Consider the following 24,542-nt stretch of genomic DNA (forward strand, 5'->3'; position numbering starts at 1 on the left):
TGAACACTGACGCACATTAAAGAAAGAAAAATCCAAGAAATGATGTTCTAGTTAAATTTATTGCACAAACAGCATTGACAAAATGTACTGTGATTTTACGATGTTGTTAAGAGAAGTGGACAATGACCAAAGGTACATCCATAACATTCAAAAGCTCTTACACGGTGTTTGACACGGAGATAAAATGTCATACGACGGGTCCCTAATGAGTCCTTCAGGAAAATAAGCAGCACAGGTCGGAAAGAGAAGGCAAGATTCCTCAGCAAACAGCTCTCGCTCAGCTGCACTTTGCTTCGGAATCAATGGTTATCAGTGACAAGAGGTTCGAGTCTGGTATCAAATTGTAGTACATTAAAGTATCCGTTTCAAAATCTATTACACCAAACAGGTAACTATTTTTTTTTTAGGAGGAATCGTTGAGCAAATTAATGCAAGAAATAATTAAATAAAATGATGACGTAGAAAGTTGTAGCACATGTAAAAGACACATCTAGAGAGTTTACAGCTCTATGAAGGGTCATCTTTGCATATGTTGACTAAAAAATATATTTTTCGCTGTGCATGAAGTTGCTGAAAATGTGCGAGGGTCACATGGTCAAACATGGTGTGTTTGCACGTTCTTATGGGTCTTTGGTACAGCGTGAGCACCGGTATTCAGAGGCCTTGAACTGCAACGCGCGGTGACATAGAAGCCGGCGTGACAGAACCCCCCCCCCCCCCCCCCCTTCACTTTCTCAGTAACTAACCATGCACAGTAACGCTTTCAGTAGAAAAAACTAAACACAAGGAATATCTCTCTTTGTAATCAATGTACTTCTAGGACGGGGGCGGAGAAGGTCTTGTTGACATGTTTCGGGGGGGGGACTTGAGTCTAGACGGAGGTACACACACACACACACACACACACACACACACACACACACACACACACACACACACACACACACACACACACACACACACACACACACACACACACACACACACAAACTGTCAAGAGTCTCTTATGGCAATAGGTCAGTACAACAAAAGGCATGAGGGCAAGAAAAAGATGAAGACATAGAAAACATTATGTCCAAGTTTGTGTTGCTCCACAAAAAGGGGACTCGCTGTGCAGCAGCAGAGTGTTTAGTGGCAGAAGGGGAAGGCAGACATAAGCTTTAGAAAGGCACATTCATTTACAACTTACCAATGGAGGATTGGCCCAAACGGGGACGGACGGACACGCGCACACACACACAGGCGCACACACACACACACACACACGCACAATGGAAGGTAAAAAAAATAAATGAATCAACCGTGTTGGCAAGGATATTTAGGAAATGGTTAAACACAATAAAATGACAAAAATCAAGGTCTGTTGTTGCATCATGTTCGGTTGCATCATGGCCGTAGCTCCAACAAGATGAGGCTGATAGAATGATGAGCTGCACCGTCAGCGACAGTGATCGTAACAGTGTATTTAGTGCAAGTTAATGTAAAAGACAAGGTTCGGCTGAATCAATAGATGGCATGATATGACCGATGAAAAAGACAACATCTCTCCATTTTAAATCCACATTTAGTATCTATTAATTCAAAACGCACAAGATGCTTTTGTTTAGAAAAACGTGAGCGGGGAAATTAGAGGAGGTTCCCGTTGCCAAAGATGTTATTGGGGTCCACGTAGTCCTTGACAGACTTCAGCATCCCCATGCCGACATCGGAGACGGTCTCTCTCATCCACGCCTTCCGAAGTTTCCCCACTGAATCAGAGGGAAGAAAAATAAATAAATAAATGGACCGAGGGGGGGAAAGAGAGGAATCGGCACGGCTGATTGCTCAGCGGGCTGCTGGGAGCCAATCAATCTTGTGAGAGTGAGTGAATAAACAGAGGGTGATAAATGCTTTTATTCAGAGAGGAGAAATGTTTTGCATGGCATGATTTATGGAGCTCAGCAGACTATCAAACTCATTAGGCCCTGTGTGTTCCCAGAGGAGGGGCCGGCTGGCGGCTGTAGCCCGGCCGTTCCCCGGCTCCCTCCCTCTTTGAGCCGCCGCTTCCCGCCTCCCCCCCCCCTCCCTCCAGAGCCGCCGGGGCGTTTTGTCCGCGTGTTTCTACCACGAGCGCGGCCCTTCAGTTGACCTGCGAGGGGGTGTTGCGCTCGCTTGTCCTGTTCCGTGCCCTCGAACACCGGCCCCCATCATCGACAGGGTGCCAAAGCCGACCGCGAAGCACCGCACAATGGCCCCCTGTCAGCAGGACTCTGGCCTTCGGCCACTCTCCAACCCCCCCCCACTCCTACATAACACCCCCCCCCCCCCCCCCCCGCCAACCCAGGAGCGAGGAAGGCTGTGGCACCAGGCCGAGCGAGGGCGCCCATTGCTTCACCAGCTGTCTGGTCCGACATACTCCACGGCTCTCATGCCCGACGGGCTCCAAGCGGAAAGCCTGCAGCCAGACGAGACGTCTGGTGGCCGAGGGGGAAGCACCTCAGTGGAGAGCCAAACTATTGTTAGAGAAGTTCCGGCTAGGAATTTGGATTTTAATACCAGCCGACAAAGCCGGTGAATTTTCTTATCCAAGTGTGAACTCAGCCACAATCTGGTGAACGAAGATTGAGGTTTAATATAGAATCTTTAGATGCCGAAGGTTTAAATGAAAGTGTTCTTCTCCAGGTGATTTTTCCTTTAATTTCATGATTGAGGATGGAAACCTTGTGTTAAATTAAAAATGGCCCTGGTTTTGGTCTCTCTACATTTGAATGAATCTGTTTTTAGTTTTTTACTGTAGCACAAAAAATCAGTGGAAGCAATAACTAAATAATATAGTCACTATCAAAAGATAAAATTAAAAGAAAGGTAAAAGGGTTTTAGTCAAAGGGACTTTACGTTGGCTACAAAGAAAAGAAAAGCTTACTTTAAATATATCAGATCAGAGTTGGGTAAACTTTAACTTTTGGAGGTCACGTTCAACTTAAAAGAAAACACAGAATATCTATATTGACAAACCAAAAGAGATAAATTTGAGAACAGAGCAGCTTGAAGCAGGTGCTGCTCGCAGAGTAAACACTTTGAAATCAGCAGTGTAACCGGTTGAGATTAGATAGAGAGGCCTGTAAAAACAAACTACTGTTGAGGTAGGAAGCCGCCTGTTATGAGAGTCCAGCCAGGAGACCCAGATGGGGTTCAGCCGTGAGGCCCGTCTCCTGACAAAGCAGGGCAGGCAGCGGGGTCACCAGGGACTCCGATAGCACGCAGACCTCCAGCTGGGGACACGGGGACCAATCAACTGCTACCCAATAACTAAGAAGGCACCCTGCTCCAGCACAACGTCCTCCTCTTGGGGCCCTTCTCCGCCCCTCCCTCCGCTCAGGAAAAGGAGAGAAAACAGAAGGTGCCGGGACTGCATCATTGCCCCCATCACTGTGATAATTTACACATCTATCTTGTCATATTCTCTCTTTTTTCGCTCGCTATTGCAATCAATCTCACCGGGCCGGGTCCGCGCAGCTGAGACATGCAAAGAAGAGCACGCCGTTATTTCAGAAATGACAGATTTCTTTTTTAAAAACCTGTCATATTTTATCTTGTGCGGAAAAGCCCGGGGAAATAGCGGGGCAAAAAGCAATGTGGGAACTTCCCGTAATGAGGTCAGCGACCCGTGTGGAAGTGTGTGAGGCAGAGTCAGCCATGTTGGAGCCACAAGGTGAGGTGAAGACGCAGGGCGCCCCGGGTGGCCCCCACACAGAGGAGGCTGTAGTCGCCATGCTGAGCCACCACCCCGCTCGCTCTCCCCGAGCTTCTCTGACAAATGGGGGTCGGAGCATGAAAGACGAAGTGGGGGAGTGGGGGGGCATTGCCTTTTCCCGCGATATGGAGCCCGAGTATTGGCTGATAGATGGAGGACTCTCCCGGTGATGGATGCCACACTGGCGACCCAGTTAAAAGAGGACATTTTCTCCCAACGTTCACAACCAGCGAATGATCAAACAGATCTTTGTGTGAGTGAGAAACTCATCCTAAACTTCAAAGTGTCAGCGCCTCTTTTTTTTTCTTCTTCTTCTTCTTCTTCTCCGTAATGGACAGCAGTCAACACATGGTGGTGTCTGCAGAGTATGATGTCCCGCAGCGCTCTACACGCCCGGATTCCATTACCTCCGCCCACGCAGCACAACACTGACCTGCTGTAAATACAGGGACACACACACACAAAAAAATTTCCTCTGGTGCCCTCCCACCTCACCATCCTTGACTACATCTGTTTTGTTTGATACACAAAAGCCAGAGAAACTAGCTCCATTTGTCAAGCGCTGATTGTGGGCAGACAAACCGGCCTGTCTGCGCTCAGATAGCGAGCCTCACTGTTATTAATCACAATTACAGAGTGGGCCTCGCACGCCAGAGCAGCATCAATATCCCCTCCTCCACCCTCCTCCACCCCCCGTCACCTCCCCGTGCTGCTCGGGGTGGCTGGGCCACCGTTTGGAGGTCAGTATACAGCCGGCGATAACGGCGGCATCATTTACCCCCGGCCCACCGCCTCCTTTTTATTAGCAATCTTTTAATTTTGAACCCGTCCCCGCCTTCAGGAAAAATTGTGATTTAATATCGCAGCTGATTCACTGCATACTGTTTTTGACAGGCGTGATGAATAGCCTGAAGTGATGTATGAAAACAGCGAGGCGGATGGCAATATAGATAAGGCAGCCATTTCGGTTAGCCCTGATGGGGCCCAGAGAGTTGCCCACCCCCCCCCCCGCTCACGTTTCATTTGGTCACTGTTGAAATGAACAAATAGCCGAGTCGGAGGAATTCATCTGAGCCGCAGGAATATATGTTGGCCATGTCAAAGATCTCCAAACAAATGCACATTTATAGGACGACTAGCGCCACGCTGAGCGAGCTCGCCGTGCCTACTCGCTGCAGCCTCTTCTAAAAAAATATTAAGTAGAAACAAGATAAACCGTTTGATATTCTACTCGTGTATAATATGTCCGATATTTTAGTATGTATTTTACAGGGTTTAGTACCTCCATGGTGATGTGACAAGCTCCCTCCATTGGCAAGAATCTCTTCTCTAGCTGCATGCTGGGAAAAGAAAAAGAGAAAAGAATCATTCACTTTCTAGTGGACTGGAGATTCAACATATCTTCACTTCAGATATAGTTATGATCCATAACAATATACATAAATTGATAAACTGTTCACACCTCCACTTCTTCAAACATGTGTACTGGATCACTCAGTCCCCTGTAGTTGAAGGCAAAGTAAAAGTAGACACAGGCCCCGGCGTCATACGTCTGAGTCACCCTGTAAGAAAAAAGGTGAAAGTAATGTACACAAGCAGAGAAGACCCCTCAAAGGTCTTTCCCTTAGCTCTTGATATCTAATTTACATGAGCAGGGTTTTGGCAAGGTGCTCCATTTTCATCCCAAAAATGCACTTCCTGCTTTGGATCAGAAGACACAGTAAAGTGGGAGGTTTGGCTTTTCCCAGTGAAGCCCTGACCTCAATTCCATTCATGGCTCCCCGGAAAGCAGCGGCAGCGTGGAAGCGCTGTCACCTTTAATAACATAACATTATCAGACATTAAATGGCCATCGAACGCCGTTGATCATCTGAGCCACATTGGTGCTGCAGCTAATAGGATGACTCACTGATGCGAGGCAAAAGAAATAGACACACAGAAGAAAACATGCTTACTGCTCATGTGGCTTCTTCAAGATAAAAATGGAGCTTCAAGTCTCCCATTAAGAACCTTTTTTTTTTTTTATATATGCATAAACCGCTTCTCCATTTTGACGTTCCCTCCCTCTGGCCTCGTTCCCTGTGGAGGAGCAGGGTTCAGAGCCCTTGTTCATTTGACATGGCCCATCACCTGGCACGCTGACTGTTCTAGAGGTTAAATGGACAAATCAATCATGTGACAGACTGCAGCCGGGAAATGAATGGCTGTCGCATAATCAGGCGGAGGTCTAATCTATCCGCGATCGGCGAGCAGAAGCCTGGTGCTCCTCGACCGGCTCGCCGTCTGTTTGTCAGATTGTCCGCCTGTGTGTGTGTGTGTGTGTGTCCCTTAATAACTCACCAGGGGTCGGTGTGTGCAACCTCAAAACTTAATTGTTATTGAAAATAAATGTTTAGTATTGTTGACTTTAAAGTAACACAAATTGGCAAAAAAAGTTAATTTCAGCTGTTATGTTAATAGAACATTTAAAGTATAAGTTGATATTTTTGCTTACACCTCTTTGTTTCTAGAGACTTTAAAAGATCTTTTATTAAAAACACAATAGATGATGTAATACATTTTTGTTTTGGTCATTTTGTGGGATTTTTTTTGCCGTATTTTTAGTAGAAAAACATTTTTTTTTACGGAAGTACACTATCTACCCATAAATGTTTCATACTCGACGCTTAGGTGTTGGATTTCCATTCAATCAGACCTAAATTTCCAAACATTACCTGCATGTGGAGAACGGTTGAAACTGCACTCCTTTGTCTTTACACTCTCGAATGATGCGCGCTTTAACGTTCCGGCAAATGTCCAACACCCTGAAAATATAGTATACACTATAATACATTTGAAAAAAATTAAGCATCTCATACATAATTGCAAAACGACCCTGGAATACAAACCGTAAAATGTGCGTACATTTAACATATTTAGTTCATTAAAAATAATCAAAATACAGAAAAGGACCCAAAAAGAGAAAGAGGAGGAGACTATCATGACGAGCGATGTGGGAGAGGGGGGGTAATGAGCCAGGCACATATGCTCGCCTCAGTGCCTGATCTCTTGGTCTCTCCCGACAAGCATGTTACACAACAAAGAGCTGTGTGCTCCTGGGTGTGTGTGTGTGTGCGTTCAGCAAAATGATGATGAAACCATGGAGAAATAGACATACAATAAGTGGCTCCTATTGCATTTCCTCACACAGAACACAAACAAATAGGTCTCTGCCAGCATATATGTGTGTGTGTGTGTGTGTGTGTGTCTGTCAATGATGCCGGGTTTGTAGGCTGACAAAGCAAAGCTGACGCCAACGCAGATGGGGGGAGACGGCAGGCATGAAGGTGAGTGGCAAAGACAAGCAAAGAGGAATAAAAGAAACAAGGAAAAACTGTGTCTCCTTGGACTGAATGTGCAGGAGATGAGAAGGAAAGGGAAAAGTTGTCATGTTTTTAAACTCAACAGTGAGAAGTCTAGCGCTCATATCAGTGTCTTTACCTGTCCCAAGGCACTGAGGTTTCAAAGGACTCCCCAATCACATAGTAGTCCATCCCCAAGTCCTGCTCGGAGTAAAAGATTGGCATCAGTGAGACAAATATTGATGGTCCTTAAGTACATTTACAAGCTCAAAGGGAACCACAATATTGTGGGGAATCAGATAATAGGAAACCTGCTAACTGTAAAATCTGCACTTACTGGCAGAAATCCCCGCTCTCCACCACCCCCACGCTTACTTTGGAACTACTGATGTTTAATGTTTAAGTGATAGGAGATGCTTTCTAAGTTGTTTATAAATTAAGATAAACTTAATTACAGCCAGTTTTCCCTGGACTAACTTTTAAGCCCCAATTTGTCTATATTAAAAACTAGCCATGTTCCTACAGGAAGCCTGCAGTAACCGGGCCGTGTAAGTGAACGTAAACTCCTCGCTTGTTTGTGTGATGAACGACCCGTCTGACAGGACTGACCCAAGACGGCTCTCCATTGTCATTCTGACTGCGACCACTATGCTCTCCTCGTGGTGTAGATACTTCGCCGTTGGGACACCCTGACAACAAGCGTGACCAGATCAAATCCAAGACCTCCCGAGGTCACATTCTGAAGCCTTTCTGTGTTCCTCACTATCCTATCTGCCGTCAGCCCGCGTCCTCCCAGCGCGCCCCCACCTGCCCGTCAGCGCAGGCAGAAAAGAAGTCGGAGGATTGACCCACCCGGAGGTAAGCGATGACGAAGGTCAACATGTAGCCCCTCTGCCCATTGTCCTCGCCAGCTGCCAGCCCCCTGGAAGCAGATAACAGGGTTAATATTTAACAGCTTTTCTTTTTGCTTTGTGGGCCGGACCGCTTGCCTCACAACAGCTGCCCGGGAGCCTGTCAATCAAAGAATCGTACAGATCAATGAAGCTGTGCTCTGTGCATCGCCACAGGTCAGCCACACATCCATCACCTGCAGCGGGTAATCAGATTTTCATCTACCACCCAAACTAATCAGCCCAAGCTCATTAGAAAATCACTATATTGATTTCTACCCTCCTTCCTGTTTTCCCAACACCACAAGAAAAATATTCTTCACAGAACCGCACCAATCCATCACTGGCACTTGATCTGATTGGTGATCACGATTTTGTTTTTAATAATGCAATAAAGCAGAGGATGCCGCATGTAAACTGACAAGTTTCTTGTGATTTAATTGCTGGCCGTTTCCAGGGCAGCAATCCGGCTCCCTGCACGTCCAGGCACTGGGCCATAGAACAACGCCAACAGTAATATATAATCAATAAGCTTCAGCTAGGAAGAAATCCCGACATTCGCCAGCGAGGAGCTGTGGTTTGTCCCTGCTTACATTTGTGTTGTAATGACCCATTGTTTTCTGACTGGTTGGTAGAACATCAATAGCTTTTCTTATTTTAGAAAGGTCTTTTGTTTCCGTTTCCCTAAACAAATACATACGGAATGCATTAGTATGCATAGAAACGCGAGGCTCGCTAGCTTACTATGATAAAGGGATTTGCCTAAAATGAACAGTTTCGCTTTGAAATGCCACATGTTGCTATTGTGTTTCTTACAGTAAAAGAATGTTGACTCATGATAAAGTCAAATAAAAATAATGTTTGGGTAATAGGTAATGAAGAGAACATAAAAAGGAAAATGCAAAATTGGCAGCCAATTCAGAAAGTCCTTTTTTATTTTGAAAACCAAAAAAAAGTACATTTGAAATGATATAACACAAATAAAGAAATGCAAAAGTAAAAATCCTAAGCGTATTAAGAATAGAGGGCATCACCATGAGTAACCTCTATTATTTGACAACTATCAATAATAAAACAGAGAAGATGGAAGTTCAGAGAAAAGCACTCGTGCTAAAACCTCTGACTTCAGAGATGGCGTTTTAGCATCACCGATAATAAAGTTTAAATTATGTTGAGATGAACTCATCCATTAAACTTTTGTTGAGTGTTCAAAGCCAAAGCAGGACGGAGAGAATCCCTCTCAGGGTGACAGGGGACTGACTTTTCACCAAAGTCCTCATTGATCCTCTTCGTAATCAATCACAACAGCACTCCCGGGCTGTGTCCTCTCGCCCCGCGCTGTCCTGAGGGGAGCGCAGCCCCGCTATCACCGCCCACACCACACCTACTTTAACATAAAAGCTGGCCTGACAGGAGGACATCCACAGGTGATCCATCAATCTACAGAGACAAACTACTGAGTGGAAGCCGAGTCTGGAGCGTGTAACTGTGCTTCTCCATCCCTGTCACTGCCGATACATAATGGCTGGTTAAATAAAAGGGACATCAGGGCCTCGGGCAGCATGTCTAAAGTCTCACCAAATGGTGCTTTGTCATTTCTGTGACCGATCTTTGTATCGCGCGAGTCTTAATGACGGAAAGAGAGTGGCTTCTTACCCAAATTTTGCAGCGATGTCATAAACTTGCTTCTCGTGCTGCAGGACTTTCTCCCGGTTCCCCTCAAACAGCAGCGTGGCCACACACAAGCAGTCGGGGTCGAACCCTTTGAACTGGGGGTTGAAAAAGGCAACTTCATTTTTCATGACTTGGGGACAAGCAACTGGTGATGTTTGACTGCAGGATATTTTAGGTTATTTTTAACCTTGGTGATGTAAAATTTCTTCAGCCCCTCCAGAAAGGATGTGAACATTGAAGATACTTGAGGCTTCAGGGCATGACCTGTAAAAACATGGGATAAGGATCAGCTCCATCTACTCACAAAGAAGTAGGCCAACACAGTTTATTCACACTCTAGTCACACTCTCCTGCTTACATTCTCCAGCGAGTCGGATTTATTTGAGGTCTCAAATAAAAATGAGGAAAAAGAAAAGGTAACATTTGAATACGTTTACAACTGGCCACTGGCTGCAAGCGACAGCGACTATAAATCAGAGGGTTTCCAAAGGGAAGTGGGGTTGACGCGGCGATATCCGTCTTCCTCACCAACACTTTTTTGATTTATTTCTGATCGGACGCACAAAAGCGCCTGTGGACAAGCGAAAATGAGAGGCTGGGGCCAATGGGATGGTTATCAATCACTGCGGGCAAGTCACGGGTGATGTCGCTGAGACTTAACAGTTCATTTATTTCTCCCCATGCTCAAGTCTCTTCATCACTTAGTGTCCTAATTGTTTTCATTCCAAAATTTGATTGCAGGTCTTTTAGGTCTCTCGCAGCCATCATACTCGTTAATTAAATACTCAACATCCAGAGATAGAAAATTACACCTGCTCTGTGCATTGTTTTACTTTTAACTCTCTCCTGTGTGGGTTTTTTCTTGCGGATCTCCACTAGCTAATACAACATTCTCATTTTTCACCTTGTACATCAAGACGGGCAGCGCTAAATTGTACTTGTAATCCCGACGTGAAAAAGAGCTGTGAATATATCGTCCCTCCTTAGTCAACAGCCAACATCATTAAAAGTGAGGACAATCCACTAATAAGTCCAAGAAGGCATCATAGAGCCATGAGTTTCCGTTATTAGTGGAAAACCTGGTCGCTTCATCTTCCCTGCTTAATGCTAAGAAGTGCTTACTCTGGGAAAAGTGGAAATACAGGGAAGATAATGAGATCCCTGGAGACTGGGGAACTTTACGGAGATCTCTAGCAATGCCAGATGCATTCCACATTAAGAAACAACATAATAAAACTTCAATGTAACAACTACTTCATTTTGGCCAGGGTCATTTTTCATCTTGCTTCAATTCTTTGTCTGTTTGTGTGTGCAGCTCTTCTGTTGCACAATGAAATAATAATCAATTTAACAGTTCAATGCTGCAGAAGGTGAAATCATGACATGCTGTAGCATTGCCATTCATTGTTCTTCTCTCAGAAATACAATGGGAGAAACTACACAAAATAAAGTCTATATAAAAATGACTTCAGTAATAGTTAAAAAAAACACCACGACCTGTTCAGAGCCAAAGTTCATATTTGGGCCCAAAAGGAAGTGTTTACTTCCTCAAAAATGAAAACAGTACTTGTACCGTAAAGGGTCACTACAAAGCCCTCACAGGGCTTTAATGAGAGTGAGGCCTGCAGAGTAAATGTAATGGCAACAGCTGCAATGCTTTATGTCTAGACTAGACTATATTGAGAATGATCAAACAAAACTTACCAAATTTAAATTGTTCATTATCCATGAGTCGTATTGACGCGGGTGCACATCTCTGCAAAATGAATTTTGGTTTGTTAATCGGTTTGAATCAAAGGGCACAATTCTGGGAAATAATCGTGCCAAATAAAAGATCCAACAATATATCAAATTCAACTTAATTATAATTAACATTCAGTGTAAAATCGTTTAGTTTCCTCCTGCATGTGCCAATTTAGTGTGTAGACTTAACGTATTTTCCCTTTAACTTGCATCCGACAAAGAAGAGATTCCGATATGCACTGTGAGGTTTTGATTTGTTTGGTCGGGTTTTAACAGTAGATCACAATCGGAGCCGATTGAAAGTTTAACTGTGTAGAAGCTTCAGAAAGCGTTGGACAGACTTAGTTTGGAGGTTTAACAAAGAACACAAGTTGGTCTAAGAAGGTACTTTGAAGTGAAGACCTGAAAACTCTTGTTGAGGTTTGGGCACTGACGTGGTGAGAACGCAGTCATTCTGCGCCGTATGTTATAAGATCATTTAACACATGTTACCTGTCTGGCAACCTCCCGGAGACAGGCCACTCCCTGCTCAAAATTAGGGAATACCACTGAGCCGTATTTCTGATACTCCGGCATGGGCCGGATCTTCATCGTTACCTCGGTGACCACGCCCAGAGTTCCTGTGGAAAATCACAGTGTGACATTTTGAGTGGAGCGAAAAGAAGTAAACCCATTCCCACAATTGATACGACCTAACACCCCCTTTGAGCGGAACATAAGCCCATTTTACAGGGCTCTGGTACACGTCCCGAGGGTCTTTCGGGTGACCTTCGTCTCACATTTCACCTGGCAACTGAGATTTATCAACTTAAGACCTTGAGGGAAATAAAGCAGAGCCTGATCGGGGGCAGTGAGGCCAACAGCAGCAACACATATATACAGTTATGCCAAAACCTCTGGCTGACCTCCTGACCTGAAAAACTGTCAACCGTGAACTGCTGCTGAAGGAGTCAGATTGCTTGAAAAAGTGGCTGGCTTACCCAGTGCTTTTAAGTGCTTAAAAGGAAAATTCTGCGTTTACAGTCAAATTTAGATGAGAAATGCCATCCCTCAATCTGTAATGTGTGCTTTATAAAGGGGAAATATATACTTTAAAGTTAAATTGCTCCCTTTTGTTTAGCTCCTGTCCTTTTATTCAGTAACCAACTATAATTAACTAGGTTTGTAATTGTGTCCCATAAAACCGCAACTCCTGTTTCCAAGCAGCACTGGAAGTGTGTTTAACTCACTTCCCTGATCCTACTTGGCTCCAGGAGGCTTCCTCAGCCTGGTTAACGACCCCTCTAACGCGGCACTACATGCCACACCACACGCTGCGCCCTAACGGCCCATGTGACTCCAACGGGCCTCAGCCTCATAAAAGGCTCCTCCTTCAGAGCGAGGGAGGAGCCAGATCAAGGAGGAGAGAGAGGGGGGGGAGGAAGAGAGTAACTGGGGGTGAGCAAGAGAGAGGAATAGGAGGGAGCTAATAAGAACAGCAAGGTCAGGAAAACACTCTCTTGGAGACAAATGCAATGAAATGTTGGAGTGCAGCTTAAGGTTTTTTTTTTAACTGTAACCATATTTATAAAATAAACCTCATATTACAGGATTATATTTGGGGAGAAGGACAATTCAATATGATGGAAAATCGCTCTGCTTTGAATATAAAAAAAAAAGAAGTAAAAAAAGACTGGGACCACTAATATTCTAATGTATATTGAATTAGCACTGGTTGGCTTTTACACAACCAAATTACATCCTCTAGGGTCCAGATGAGGGAAAACAGATTATCATTGATTATTCCGACCATTGCGTACACTGGTTGAAAGCAAGATTCAGGCTGTTTCAAGGTCAGAGAGATAGAGTCCTGGTAGTTGTGAGGCTCTGAGGCTTTGGCGTAATTATCCATAGAATGGATGGGTTCCACTTGACATGCAGGACACATGGGATGTTCTGACTGTGGGTCTTTGTTGTTGTGGCCTACTATCACACCATAAGATGCGGTTGCTGGGGTGAAGAGGTAGATACTTTTAATGAGACTGAGGGCTGGTGTGACCTCTTAGTTAAAGCGTTAGGCCTCCCACGAGTACATCTACTCCCAGGGACGTGTGGTCCTGTCCCATCTCTGTTGGACCACAGAAACACAGCAGCGAGTTCGCCAACAGATGTTTCACTAGAAAGGAATTTTATGTTGGATTGTTAGCTTTCATTTCGTAAGTGGGTCATTTTTACATGCAACCTGTTGCTGTGGACTAGTTACACCCCCACAGTGCTAGTATGCTGATCCATTCAGAAAATTCTCTTCCAGCTATTTTCAGGTACTGAGGTTGAATCAACTTGCTGACAAATGTCATGATATTGTAAGTGCAGCCTAGCTAGTTATTATATTTAGCATAAGTTAGAAAGAAATTACTTAAATTGAGTTTAGGAATGAAACTTAATTTGACTCGTCAACAATCTACGACACATTATGATATTTACTAAACCTCTGGAACACAAATAATTTGACCCTATTTTGAAAATTTGACATGTCTTTATACCTGTGAAAGCTTATAGATGAACTCCCCTTGAATTTTGAGCATAAGACAAATTACAAAGGCTTGCCCACTCATCACACAGTATTAATATAAATACAACACATCCTGAGATCTATTTAAGAGGGCAATTCATTAACACAAGCCAAATGTTTTGCTGGCAATTTTAAAATAATTACTAATTCAAGAGTTATATTACATCAACTAGTAATAATACTTTCATGTGGTAGAACATTAATAACCCGCATTGTAAATTAGTCACTTGTGCTTTTGATGTTGGATACAAACCTGTGCTCATGGTACGGAAATTGCTGCATTGGCTATAAATGGAGATTCCTGCAGTGATCCTGGTCTAGTCAAGAGCAGATTGCCAAGGTTTGTAGGGTGAATATCACGTTTGCATTCACAGCTGTTGAACATAACCATGCCAAGAGTCTTTGAACCTCCTCATTATTTAGGGAGAACCTGGCATATGGCAGTATTCTCTGTGGGCGTTCACAAGGACAGGGCACTGCAGATGGGGAGGGCAGCACAATTGCTGGTTTCCTGACGAGTACACCTCCAGATCACTATTCCTCCAAAAGCTGGTTAATGTGTAAGGAGCCTAGAGCATGAGAACGGTCCCGATGTGACGGAGTTATCACAAAGTCACGCACACAAACCCCACAAGCCACCGATTAACCCACTAACTCACACACGTGGCCGAAGGGCCGGGTGTACGGAAATCACTTGAGAAGTGTGGCGAACCTTCTGAGCCCATGATGAAGTGGTGAATGTCCGGCCCGGTGGACATGCGCGGCCCTTGACAGCTCTTCTCAACCACTCCTTGGGGGGTCACCATCTTTACGTGGATGACCTATTCCGCCGCAACACAACAAACATTTTTACAGACTAAATATACAAACTACAGCAATAAGATTTAAAAAAATGTAGATTGTAATTATCGCTGTGCTTGAACGCGTATAACGGACACGGTGACCACTGCATTACAGAGGTGAGGGAGAAGCACACAATATGCTACGTGTAATTATTTCCCTACTAATTACTGTGCAGCAGCAGCAGCTGTGTGCTGACTGTCATGCTTTGGAACAGACATGTGCAGGAAGGTAGAGGGGGGAGGGGGGGGAAACTCACCAGGTCCTCAATGTTTCCGTAGATGTTCTTCTTCATGCCCGACGCTCTGGTTGCCACCCAGCCCCCCAGGGAGCTGAACTCCATGGAGTCCGGCTCGTGTCCCGTACAGTACCCGCTCTCGTTCAGCTGTGAAGGAAGTTCCAAAACAAATGAGCCCCGAGACGTTTGGAAAACAGTGACGCTGTGATCCCACGCGGATGTTCTCATAATGAGGGAAACAAACCAGCGAGCAAAAGGGGAAAATATATATATAATCACAGATCTGCTGCTGCATTTTTTTGCTGTTGTTTTGCTGCAAAGGACATTACACATTTTTACATAAAGCAAGAGGGAAGAGCACAAAAGAACTTGAGCAAAATCAGTGTCAAATTTCACTGCTTGACTGGATAACTGAGGTTATTGTATCAGATAATAACATGTATAGGCCACAAAAATCACAATCAGAAAAAACGTAACAGCTGCATATTTATGTAAATACACGAGTTACACAAGCTACGTTTCAGACAGTCGTGCTTCCCACTGGTGCACATTCAGCTTCCACTGCCCGGCCCAGTTTACAATACTGTAAATGACTTCTTTGTTACTAGCCACATAGCCATAACAATGTGGCAATGTACTCTGGGGTGAAGTAAAAAAAAACCTTTGAGCAACCTTTATCAGATGCACTATCCCTGCGGCTTTGACGAAAATCTGTGGGTCATCAGCACCACAAGGCTGCCCAACTCCTAACAGATTGCATCTTTAGGTGGAACATTTAATAGTAATAATTCTAAGGACCTTAAAGTACAACAACAACCCTCGCTGGAAGCAAAAGACGGGACTTAAGCGAGGCCGTGTTTAATCACAGCACTCCCCAGGAAGACGTTTAAGTTTATAGTGCGGACCCATCTGCTCCATCAAATTGGCCCAGTCTAAACGCAGAGGTGGAGTCTGCTTTAAATGCAGCTCACGCGTTCCCCTACATCAAATGCCCGCTCCTTCTCCATTTTTCTGAATTAGCTTGATGGTGCCATCTGCTCATGACCGCTGCCTCGCTCTCTAATCTCTCCCCTTCAGCGCTCTGCTCCCGTCTCAAACTCCCTCCTAAACGCTGTTCGAGCTACTGAGCAAGGAGCACCAAGGTGACTGAGCATGGGCCACCAGCACGTGGATGGTCACACAGTTTGCTTGTTGGCCCAACCGTGTGCGGCATTTTGAAGGTCTCAGTGGGTGAATGTGGATGGACGAGCTGTACTCACCAATCGCTCTAAATCCTGACCGACAATGCCAGCTTCCATATGGGCAGTTAAATTTTTCTCGTCGATCCACAGGATGCGGTTCTGTGAGGGGGAAAATAAACAAAAACCCAGAGCATGACTGGGGAGGTTGTGAAGCATTCGGTATACATGCTCTTTACCATACAGTGCCACAGAAATACCCCTAAATGTTGTTTGTTTCGTTTGTTGAAGACAAAAAACACACAATTTAACGTCATCACCATCTGTCCTAAGAACCATGCATCTCGTTTGTTGACTTGAAAGATCAGACGCTCAGAAATAAACCCCATCTTCTGCAGCAGTCCATGGGGACGGTGCCTTGACAGTGTGCCTACATCACTTTTTGAAATTCTGCACCAGCATGTCCTTCTCGCCTGACGGTCACATGTCCGAGGATAAATGAGTGCGTCGGGGCAGCGGTACAGAGACACTTTCCTCAAGGTTAACCTCAATTTAACATCTGATTCCAAATATATGCCTCTTATTTGGGCCGCCGGGCATGGGGCCCACCCTTACCTACAGAAGGTCATTACACACATGCCATCAATTATTCTCCAGAGGTAATAAACTTTATGGTTCAACCACACTGCCCCTTTCATGTGCTTCCATTGGAGCCACCTCACCTCTGACCCCTGACACAGAACACTGGTCACTGTTGTTTGTGGAAAACACAGTGACTGTATATCACCTTGATCAAAAGGACTGAGCGCCGCTGGTCACAACATCATTTTATATCACAGTGTTTCCCACAGATCCAACGTCAACGTGTGGGGGCTGACTACAACACATATCGCTAGATAGAACGATACACAATTCACACTACATACAACTCCCATAGCTGTAGGGCACATTTCACACCCTATACTACTTGTTGTTACAGCCTACATGAGCAAAGTCTGCAACTTCTGTCAGGGCAAGACAGGCGCGGTGTGCACGGAGGGGAGGGGCTGTGTGTGTGTGTGTGTGACGCGTGAGTGACAGACGGAGGGAGAGCAGGGAAAGGAAACGCAGCTGAACGAATACGCTGCATGATTCAAATAGCGTTAAAAACATTTTTAAATACACCAAACGCAATGTGTGGCGCACCGCCACAAATTAGTCCATGTGTGTGAAACCCTGTATCATATGACATCCAATGAAACACGTTAATGGGCAGATTTTTGAGATTGCATTTGACTAAATGGGTGGTGCCCAAAGTAACACATTTTTCATCTTGTGCTCCACCCACAACTAAGCTCAATCTGAAAATGGCTTATTTTCATTAGTGAAATGGACTAAATGATTTATAATTTGTAACATTATTCTGAATTTATAGAACATTCCCTCTGGAAAAATGGGGTATATTATAGGAGACAGAAAAATGCCAACATTGACAATACAATTGCTCTGTTTTTTTAATTGTGGTGTTGATAAATACTATTTCCCGCAATGCAATAGATTGTAGTTTGAGTTGGTGGATGTTGAGGTTGAGACCATTAGTGCACTTGTTAAAATTAAAGTTGATTGATTTTTGAATAACTAATGTATCTGAATAGGAGTTCAATATATATTAATCAGATATTTTGTCTTAAATTTTACCACAAAAAAAAGAAGCTTTTTATCTTGTCATTAGGGCAAATGGACTCTTGAACACAGGCGTTGACGTACCATCTGGGAGGTATCCACAGAAACAATGGAGCGAGTTTCCTCTTGGGGGCACTCTAGGGCACTCGAGACACTTGTCCCTCCTGAGAGAGAAAACACAGAGGAGCCGTTACCACAGAAAACACTGTTATTATTATTATATAAGGTTTATGAAAATTAAAGTGTTTATCGTTCTCAAAGAAAGGTATCAAAAATCGATTGTCTAGGTAAGAGTAGTAAATTCAGGGATTATATGGAGAGCAGCAGAGAGGTTAGCATGGCTCTGGTTTCCTTCACAAAAAGTGAATGAGAATTTTCCTTTGGATTACTACAGAAAAAAAAGCTCTGTGGCAAATAAACATGTATAATACTTGCATGTTTTTTGAGAACGATTATCCTCACAAATTCGCATTTTTAAGTGTTATTATTTTAAGTGACTGCTATGCAAAATACAGTAAAAAACAAAGAAAATGAAGCGGATTTTTCACAGTGCAAATAACCCTTCATGTGTACTGTATTCGTGTAAATTGACTGGAGGCTTTAAGATTTAACGGCGTAATAGTCGGGCTGACTTTTATAGCATCATTCTCATGAAGGTGTTGACAATATGCTGCTATACTATATAAGATTCATTTCAGCCATGTTGTCATCAGGAAATAGTTCACTAACAGGAGACATCGTATTTCATACAATCGAGGTCCGCAGACCGGACGGGAACTGTAAATTTACGTCATACGCTTGAGATCGGTGGCCCAAGCTAACTGTTAATATTTTTCTTTCTGTTGCTCCAGTACAAGCCTGGCGGCTTCTTTAACAATAAAATAAATCTAATGTCATCACCATGGGATGGGAGTAAATAACATATTAAATATAAATACACATCAATTGGCCTGTACATTCAGAATGTGACATCCAATTATGCTGATTAGAGTAATTAAGTTAAGGACTCACCTCCATACGGTATCAAACAAACATTATGTTTGCAGGCCAGCTCCACAATTTTCACTACATCATTGTGGCAATCTGCAAAGAAAAAACAATATGAGTTTAGAAATCAGTGGCCTTTATAAAGAACATGTTTTCATTTACCGTTCGCTATTGCATTCATAAATTAAGTGTTTAATAACCTGCGAAGACACATTGTAAAGGAAATTTAAAAAATGGCACATAACACGGTGTACAGGAGACAGTAAATAAATGTATGCAGCCTGAGCCATTGGAGCCGGGGGACGTTTTGATTTGCCTGATAGTCCGGACTTGCCTGTGGCTTTCCTCGGGCGGAGTCAACCTGCATGAAGCTGCACTCTCTGGGGTGGGATGTGCTGGATCAATATAAACATGCTTCGGCCAATCGCGTAGCTCACATCCATTCACACTGGAGTGGCGAGTGAGTGGGAAGAGCAGCGATACCCACCTACGCGGATGTGCTCGACTGGCCCCAAGTGCTTTCAGAGGCAGTGAGAAATGCCCGCATGTTGCCATCCAATTTAACACACAGCTTCTTCCTACGGATTACAGTTCAACTAACTAAACCTCCACTCAAACTACATGGCTTCATTCGGAGGGACGACTGAGGAATGCAAATCACTGGTCAAAGCATCCCCTCGGTACATAGCAAACGAGAGCACATTTGTGGGGGTTGGCCAAATTTAAATTTGCTGCTGGTGAGGGGGAAACTATGCCTACAGTTTCTTGGTGATTTGCTGCCCATTTCAGAGGGTGCTAATCAAGTTTCAGCCATCAGTCAAAACTCATTTGCATGATAAAATAGTGCCAGCCATAACAACAGAAAACCAATCTCTGAATCATAATTCATGGGTGTGCTGCGGAGGGCCAGACCGAGGAGTATTGGGTGTCAACCGTCCTCCCCCTGACGGTTCTTATTAAGCTTCCACTCATACATATTAATATCCCTGCCTCTGCAGAGATTAACCCTTTAAATCAGCTAAGCCAGCGGGGCGGCAGAGATGCTACGTGGGTGGAGAGAAACAGACTAATAGAAACACGGGAGATGACAGAGCTTCTGAAACTCACTTGGCCACACCACCAGATCTGGAACACGACCAACTTTGCCCTCTCGCAGAGCAAAGATCTCGTGTAAGCAATGGCCTGAAAGAAAATACAGGAATGAAATGGGAATACATATGGCCTCAGAAATAGGAATTTGATTATTACTAATGAAAACAGTGGCGCTAAATCAAAAACAGGGATATTTCCACAGTCTCCCCCCAGCATGCCTCACCGTGGGCACGGAACACCCGGTCTTCTGCATCGTGAGAGAAGGGAACGCCTGTGGATTTCAGTTCCTCCACGAAGGCCTCGTTAAGAGTGGGAGGCTGTACGGCAGTCCTAGTCAGAGCGGGCTGAAACAAAACAGGCCATTAGGATTTGCCTAACTGTGCTCTTTTTTGCCATTTGTCGGGGTCCCAACAAATCAATATGAATTACACCCACCGTTGCTAGAGATTTATGCTGCATATTGGTACCAAACGTGCCTTCCATCCACTCTTTCAGAGCAGGGATGATCATGCCACTTAATTTATACCTGGGATGTGTAAAAAATAAAAAAAGACAGATTGTGTGAGAAAACAATAAAAATAAATTGAAAAGAAGAGGTACAACTGTAATAGTGATTACCAGCCCCGGATGTCGACGCTCTCAATTTCAAGCATCTAAATGCTCGACTGGGCTTATTCATTTTGGAAAAGCAGGCCTGTGTCTAATATGAATATCTTGAGGTTTGAGTCCAATGAGGTTATTAGGGAAGCAGAGCAGCAATGACAGTGCCAATGACTGTGTATGATCATCCTCGCCATGCTCTGCATAATGGAGCTGCTGGCGCAGCCCGGGCCAGCCCATCGGGGGACTGTGGTGCGCCTTTGTCCAAGAAATGAAACACACCGTGTCCATAAAACACGCTGGATAATGTAAAGGCCTGTGTCCCAGTGCGTGCGCAGGAGGAAAATACAGTCTTTGAATACGGGCACCCAGGTAGCTTTTCAGTCGCGAGGACGCAGGGCCGTTCGTTGCAGCGGCTCACACAAGCGGGAACCATTCGCAGTGCAAAATCCTGTTTGGCTAATTAATCTAAAATGCATGCTCATGCGCCAGCTCTGTTCGTTTACAATCTCACTGTCCAAGCCAAGTCACATGTCATGATTACAACCACAAGGCTCGTCTACACCCATGGTAACGTCGGGGAAGACGAGAATAACGGTGCTGCTGTAAACTGAAGTCACGTTGAGTAAGTTTGAAGACAAATGCCCCCCGCCACCTCAAATAGTGAAACCAAAGAGGGTATCTCTAACAGACACATCAACAACTACTGAAAGGATATGCTTCAGTTTTGGAGGGAGGTTTCTGTTAATGAGCAACAGCTTTTGGGTAGAGCTGACAATCACAGTGACGTTTTCAGATGAAAATAGACAGTTCAAGTGCCAACCACTAGGTGGCAATAGCACCACGTTGCTGTGAGTGGAAGGAAAGGCTACGACTGATCAGCGGCAGCGGAAAGGATGAACGCAGCACCATCACTCAAGTTATCTCAATTTATGAAAGATTAGAGGATGTGATTGAGACATAGCACTGAACTTTGTTTAATTATTTGTTTTACTAAAGCATAAGCATTATCTAAGAGTGTTGATGTGCTATTACACATTACCTTTTGCCAGTGAATTCAGCTTGGCCTTTCTTATTGAAGAGGAATTTTGTGTCGCTGTATCCCCAGCCGTTCCATTTCATGATCTCCTGCCTGTGGGAAACAAACATTGGCAGAGGTTAAGCGTACAAGTTGTACACGTTATACTGAAAGCGGGACATGACATGAAATACCAGTAGAGAAAGTTAAAAGTTTAAATGTACAATGTTGTCACTAAGACAAAGAGGAATGGGGAGCGTGCTCGCTGATACAATACATCAAATTGGAGCAACCATACATATAGCAGTTCCCGGAGGGAAAATATAAAAGTCTTCATATTCTATTCAGTGATTCATAATGCTCTGCACACATGCTGGCAAACATTATCACGCAGACACAACACATTCAAATAACATATCCATCAACGGAGGAGGGTAGCAGACACCCTGCCTCTGCCCTCAGCCATTTCCCATTAAACGCGTTCAAATATTTCACAACAAAAGGCCCCTGGTAGGCCCGCTTTTATCTAGCCAATCTCGATACTGTTTAGTTTTTATGATTGGGTCCAATTGTGTGCGTTGACGTATAAAGCTTGTGCTAAATATCTAGCATGTCAACTTCAATAGCAGGTACGCTCCAACCATACGTTCTTTTCTTTGTTGTGGAATGACCGGCCATATTTGAGTACAGCCATACTTTTTTTTTTACGAAATTGATGCTCTCTATACTGTTAAGGGTTTCCCATTATAATCAAGAGCCCCGATGCTGAGCAGAACTTGTGTGCTCTCCTTACACTGTGCAGACACACAGCAACCACAACCCACGGAACACAGTACTCATACTTTAATGACTCCTCCACCATTCATTGATATTGTGTCAAAGCTGGTGAACATACTAAATAAAAATGTATTAATAAATGTGGCAAGTTTGGGCAAATTACTGAACACTTAAGAACACAAGCAAGGTGCTTTAAATAGTCAATGAATTTTGTTTGATAAACTGAGTTAATCTCTGCCTGTGTGCATCTAAAGTTTCTCTCCCTATTTGAATCAATGGTAGAAGGATATAGTATGCTGGCTATATAAATAACTATGCCTTGACAAGTCATAACTAGACCCAGTGAAGGGAATGAGAGGGAAATGAGTCACCGAAAAAAAATCACTATTTTCTATTGAAACTACAATAATCTAAATTTTGACTGTTGACATTTTTTTTTTAAAGGACCAAAAACAACCAATTTTGCATACTGTATGGTAACATTGCATATGGAATTATGTTTCTAGAAAGATTCTTCTTAGGACCACCCCAACAGATAATGCAAACTATGCAGTCTTAAAATGTGAGCTGATATGAGGTTATGATATGTGTGGTGTAACTGCACATATACTGGGAATGCAGCACAATCTACAGCCCTGAACTACAACGAACAAAACAAATTAAACCCTTTATTAAACTGTTTTAACAAAAACTTGACTGGTTTTTAACATTCCCGAAGGCGGGGTTGATTGAGGGGCTGGAGCTGGGACCCCGCAGAACCCGCAAATCCTGATTTCTTGCCAAAACCACCAAACTAACCAAACCAGAAAGGAGCAGAGAAAATGTCAACCCCGTAAAAAATTGGGCCCAAAAGGTTTTTGGGCACTTCTCCAAACAAAAAGTGACTATTTGTTATTCAACTATCATATATGTGGTTATGTTTAATCAAACAAAAAGCACAGTAGGCTTGCTGAGCTGCCCTTGTTTAAGAAAAAACAAACAAAAAAACAATACTTTACTGATGCACCACGTAGTTACTGGCAGACCAACCCGCCAACTGTTGAACTATTTTATCTTTCATTTTTTAGACACTAAAAGTCCAAGACTCCGATCTCAGCATAACAATTGGGATAAAAGACTGGGAGACATAACAGTCTATCGCAATGTCATACTGACCAGAACATAATGAATTGTACAAGGCCAAACGCTGATACTTGTGCTTCTTTTCACCCTCAAACTACAGCTGTTGTCTCGGACTGCCTCTAGAGGTCAGCACAGATTGGGGGCGTTCCTCAAAGAGGAGCAGCGCTGCCTATAGGTCGAAAGTCAGGCCACCACTTCTTCTGACCAATCACAAAGAGACAGAGAAGACGGGAAAGAAGTTCCACTGTGTCTTTCCTCTGTTATTCAGGGGGATTTAACTTAAGTTGTTTACTTTACAATGATATTGTATTAAGACGAACCTAAAACCGTATATTAATGATTACATTTCTAACACGTTTAAATGGAAAAACCAATTGGGTTGAAACTAACTTAACTTAAGTGTAACGTTCGAGTCAATGAATGGCAAAGCGGTTGGATCAAACTGTACGTAACGGTTACCGTAACAAACCGTCTCGGGTAGAGGTTGTTGTTCCCAATGTCGACAATGTTTTCTAGGCGTAAACAATCGCCCTGACACGGAAAAGACTTCCTTGTGACAATTTCGAAGTTGAAAAAGTTGACCACATCGACGTTAAACTCAGGAACGTAGCCGCACCCAAGTTACGTTAACGTTAGCTTACAGGCTAATTAAAAACAGCCCCCCGCCCCACACACTTCGTTATAAATGCTCATAAAAGACAGAAAGACGAGTTCGCCAGAGCATGTCACAAGGTTGCTTCTTGTTTACATATCGACCCGCTGGTGTTTAACTACATGACTAGCTAAAGCTACGGATGACGGACCCCTAGTCCACCGCTCCATCACAGCCTTGTACCTCCTCTTCGGCACACTCTTCCCGTCGCTGGCGACATCCGCCTCGCCGCCCTGGGCTTTACACTCCGCGGCTGAGACGGTCGCGTCGACGTCCACCGGTCGCTGTAAGTGCCCGGCAATTATTCTCAGTCTTTGCGGTGCTCTCCCCTGGCTGCCGGAGCCGCTGCTGTTGGACGCCATGCTGCTTCCGTGTTTGTGACGGGAGGGGAGCGGATCTGTGCGCGCCTGTCAGAGGTCAGCGCAGGGAAAGTTCTGCTGCGTT

General features: G+C 44.1%; 1 protein-coding gene across 1 annotated transcript; it reads right to left on the reverse strand.

Moving 5' to 3' along the window:
• Positions 1-40: 40 nt before the first annotated feature.
• agps (alkylglycerone phosphate synthase) lies at positions 41-24,542 on the reverse strand. Its single transcript, XM_040201661.2, has 20 exons — positions 24,282-24,542; positions 21,572-21,661; positions 20,365-20,455; positions 20,153-20,273; positions 19,945-20,019; positions 18,862-18,933; positions 17,935-18,014; positions 16,270-16,350; positions 15,032-15,157; positions 14,645-14,753; positions 11,874-12,001; positions 11,343-11,394; positions 9,826-9,902; positions 9,621-9,733; positions 7,927-7,996; positions 7,214-7,275; positions 6,448-6,537; positions 5,196-5,295; positions 5,016-5,073; positions 41-1,748 (listed from the first exon to the last, which is right to left on the reverse strand). Exons 1-20 carry the CDS (start codon positions 24,458-24,460, stop codon positions 1,627-1,629), a joined length of 1,896 nt encoding a protein of 631 aa, XP_040057595.1. The 5' UTR covers positions 24,461-24,542; the 3' UTR covers positions 41-1,626.

The sequence above is a fragment of the Gasterosteus aculeatus genome, chromosome 16 (genome assembly GCF_964276395.1).
Source record: "Gasterosteus aculeatus chromosome 16, fGasAcu3.hap1.1, whole genome shotgun sequence".
In the NCBI taxonomy this organism is placed as follows: Eukaryota; Metazoa; Chordata; class Actinopteri; order Perciformes; family Gasterosteidae; genus Gasterosteus; species Gasterosteus aculeatus.

Bases quoted from the DNA above. Each gene is read 5' to 3' on its own strand.
- agps (XM_040201661.2), bottom strand. From the start codon at position 24,460: ATGGCGTCCAACAGCAGCGGCTCCGGCAGCCAGGGGAGAGCACCGCAA. The intron at 20,020-20,152 runs GTGAGGCATGCT...ATTTTCTTTCAG, and splicing joins CCGGGTGTTCCGTGCCCACG to GCCATTGCTTACACGAGATC. The intron at 18,015-18,861 runs GTGAGTCCTTAA...TTTCTCTCTCAG, and splicing joins TTGTTTGATACCGTATGGAG to GAGGGACAAGTGTCTCGAGT.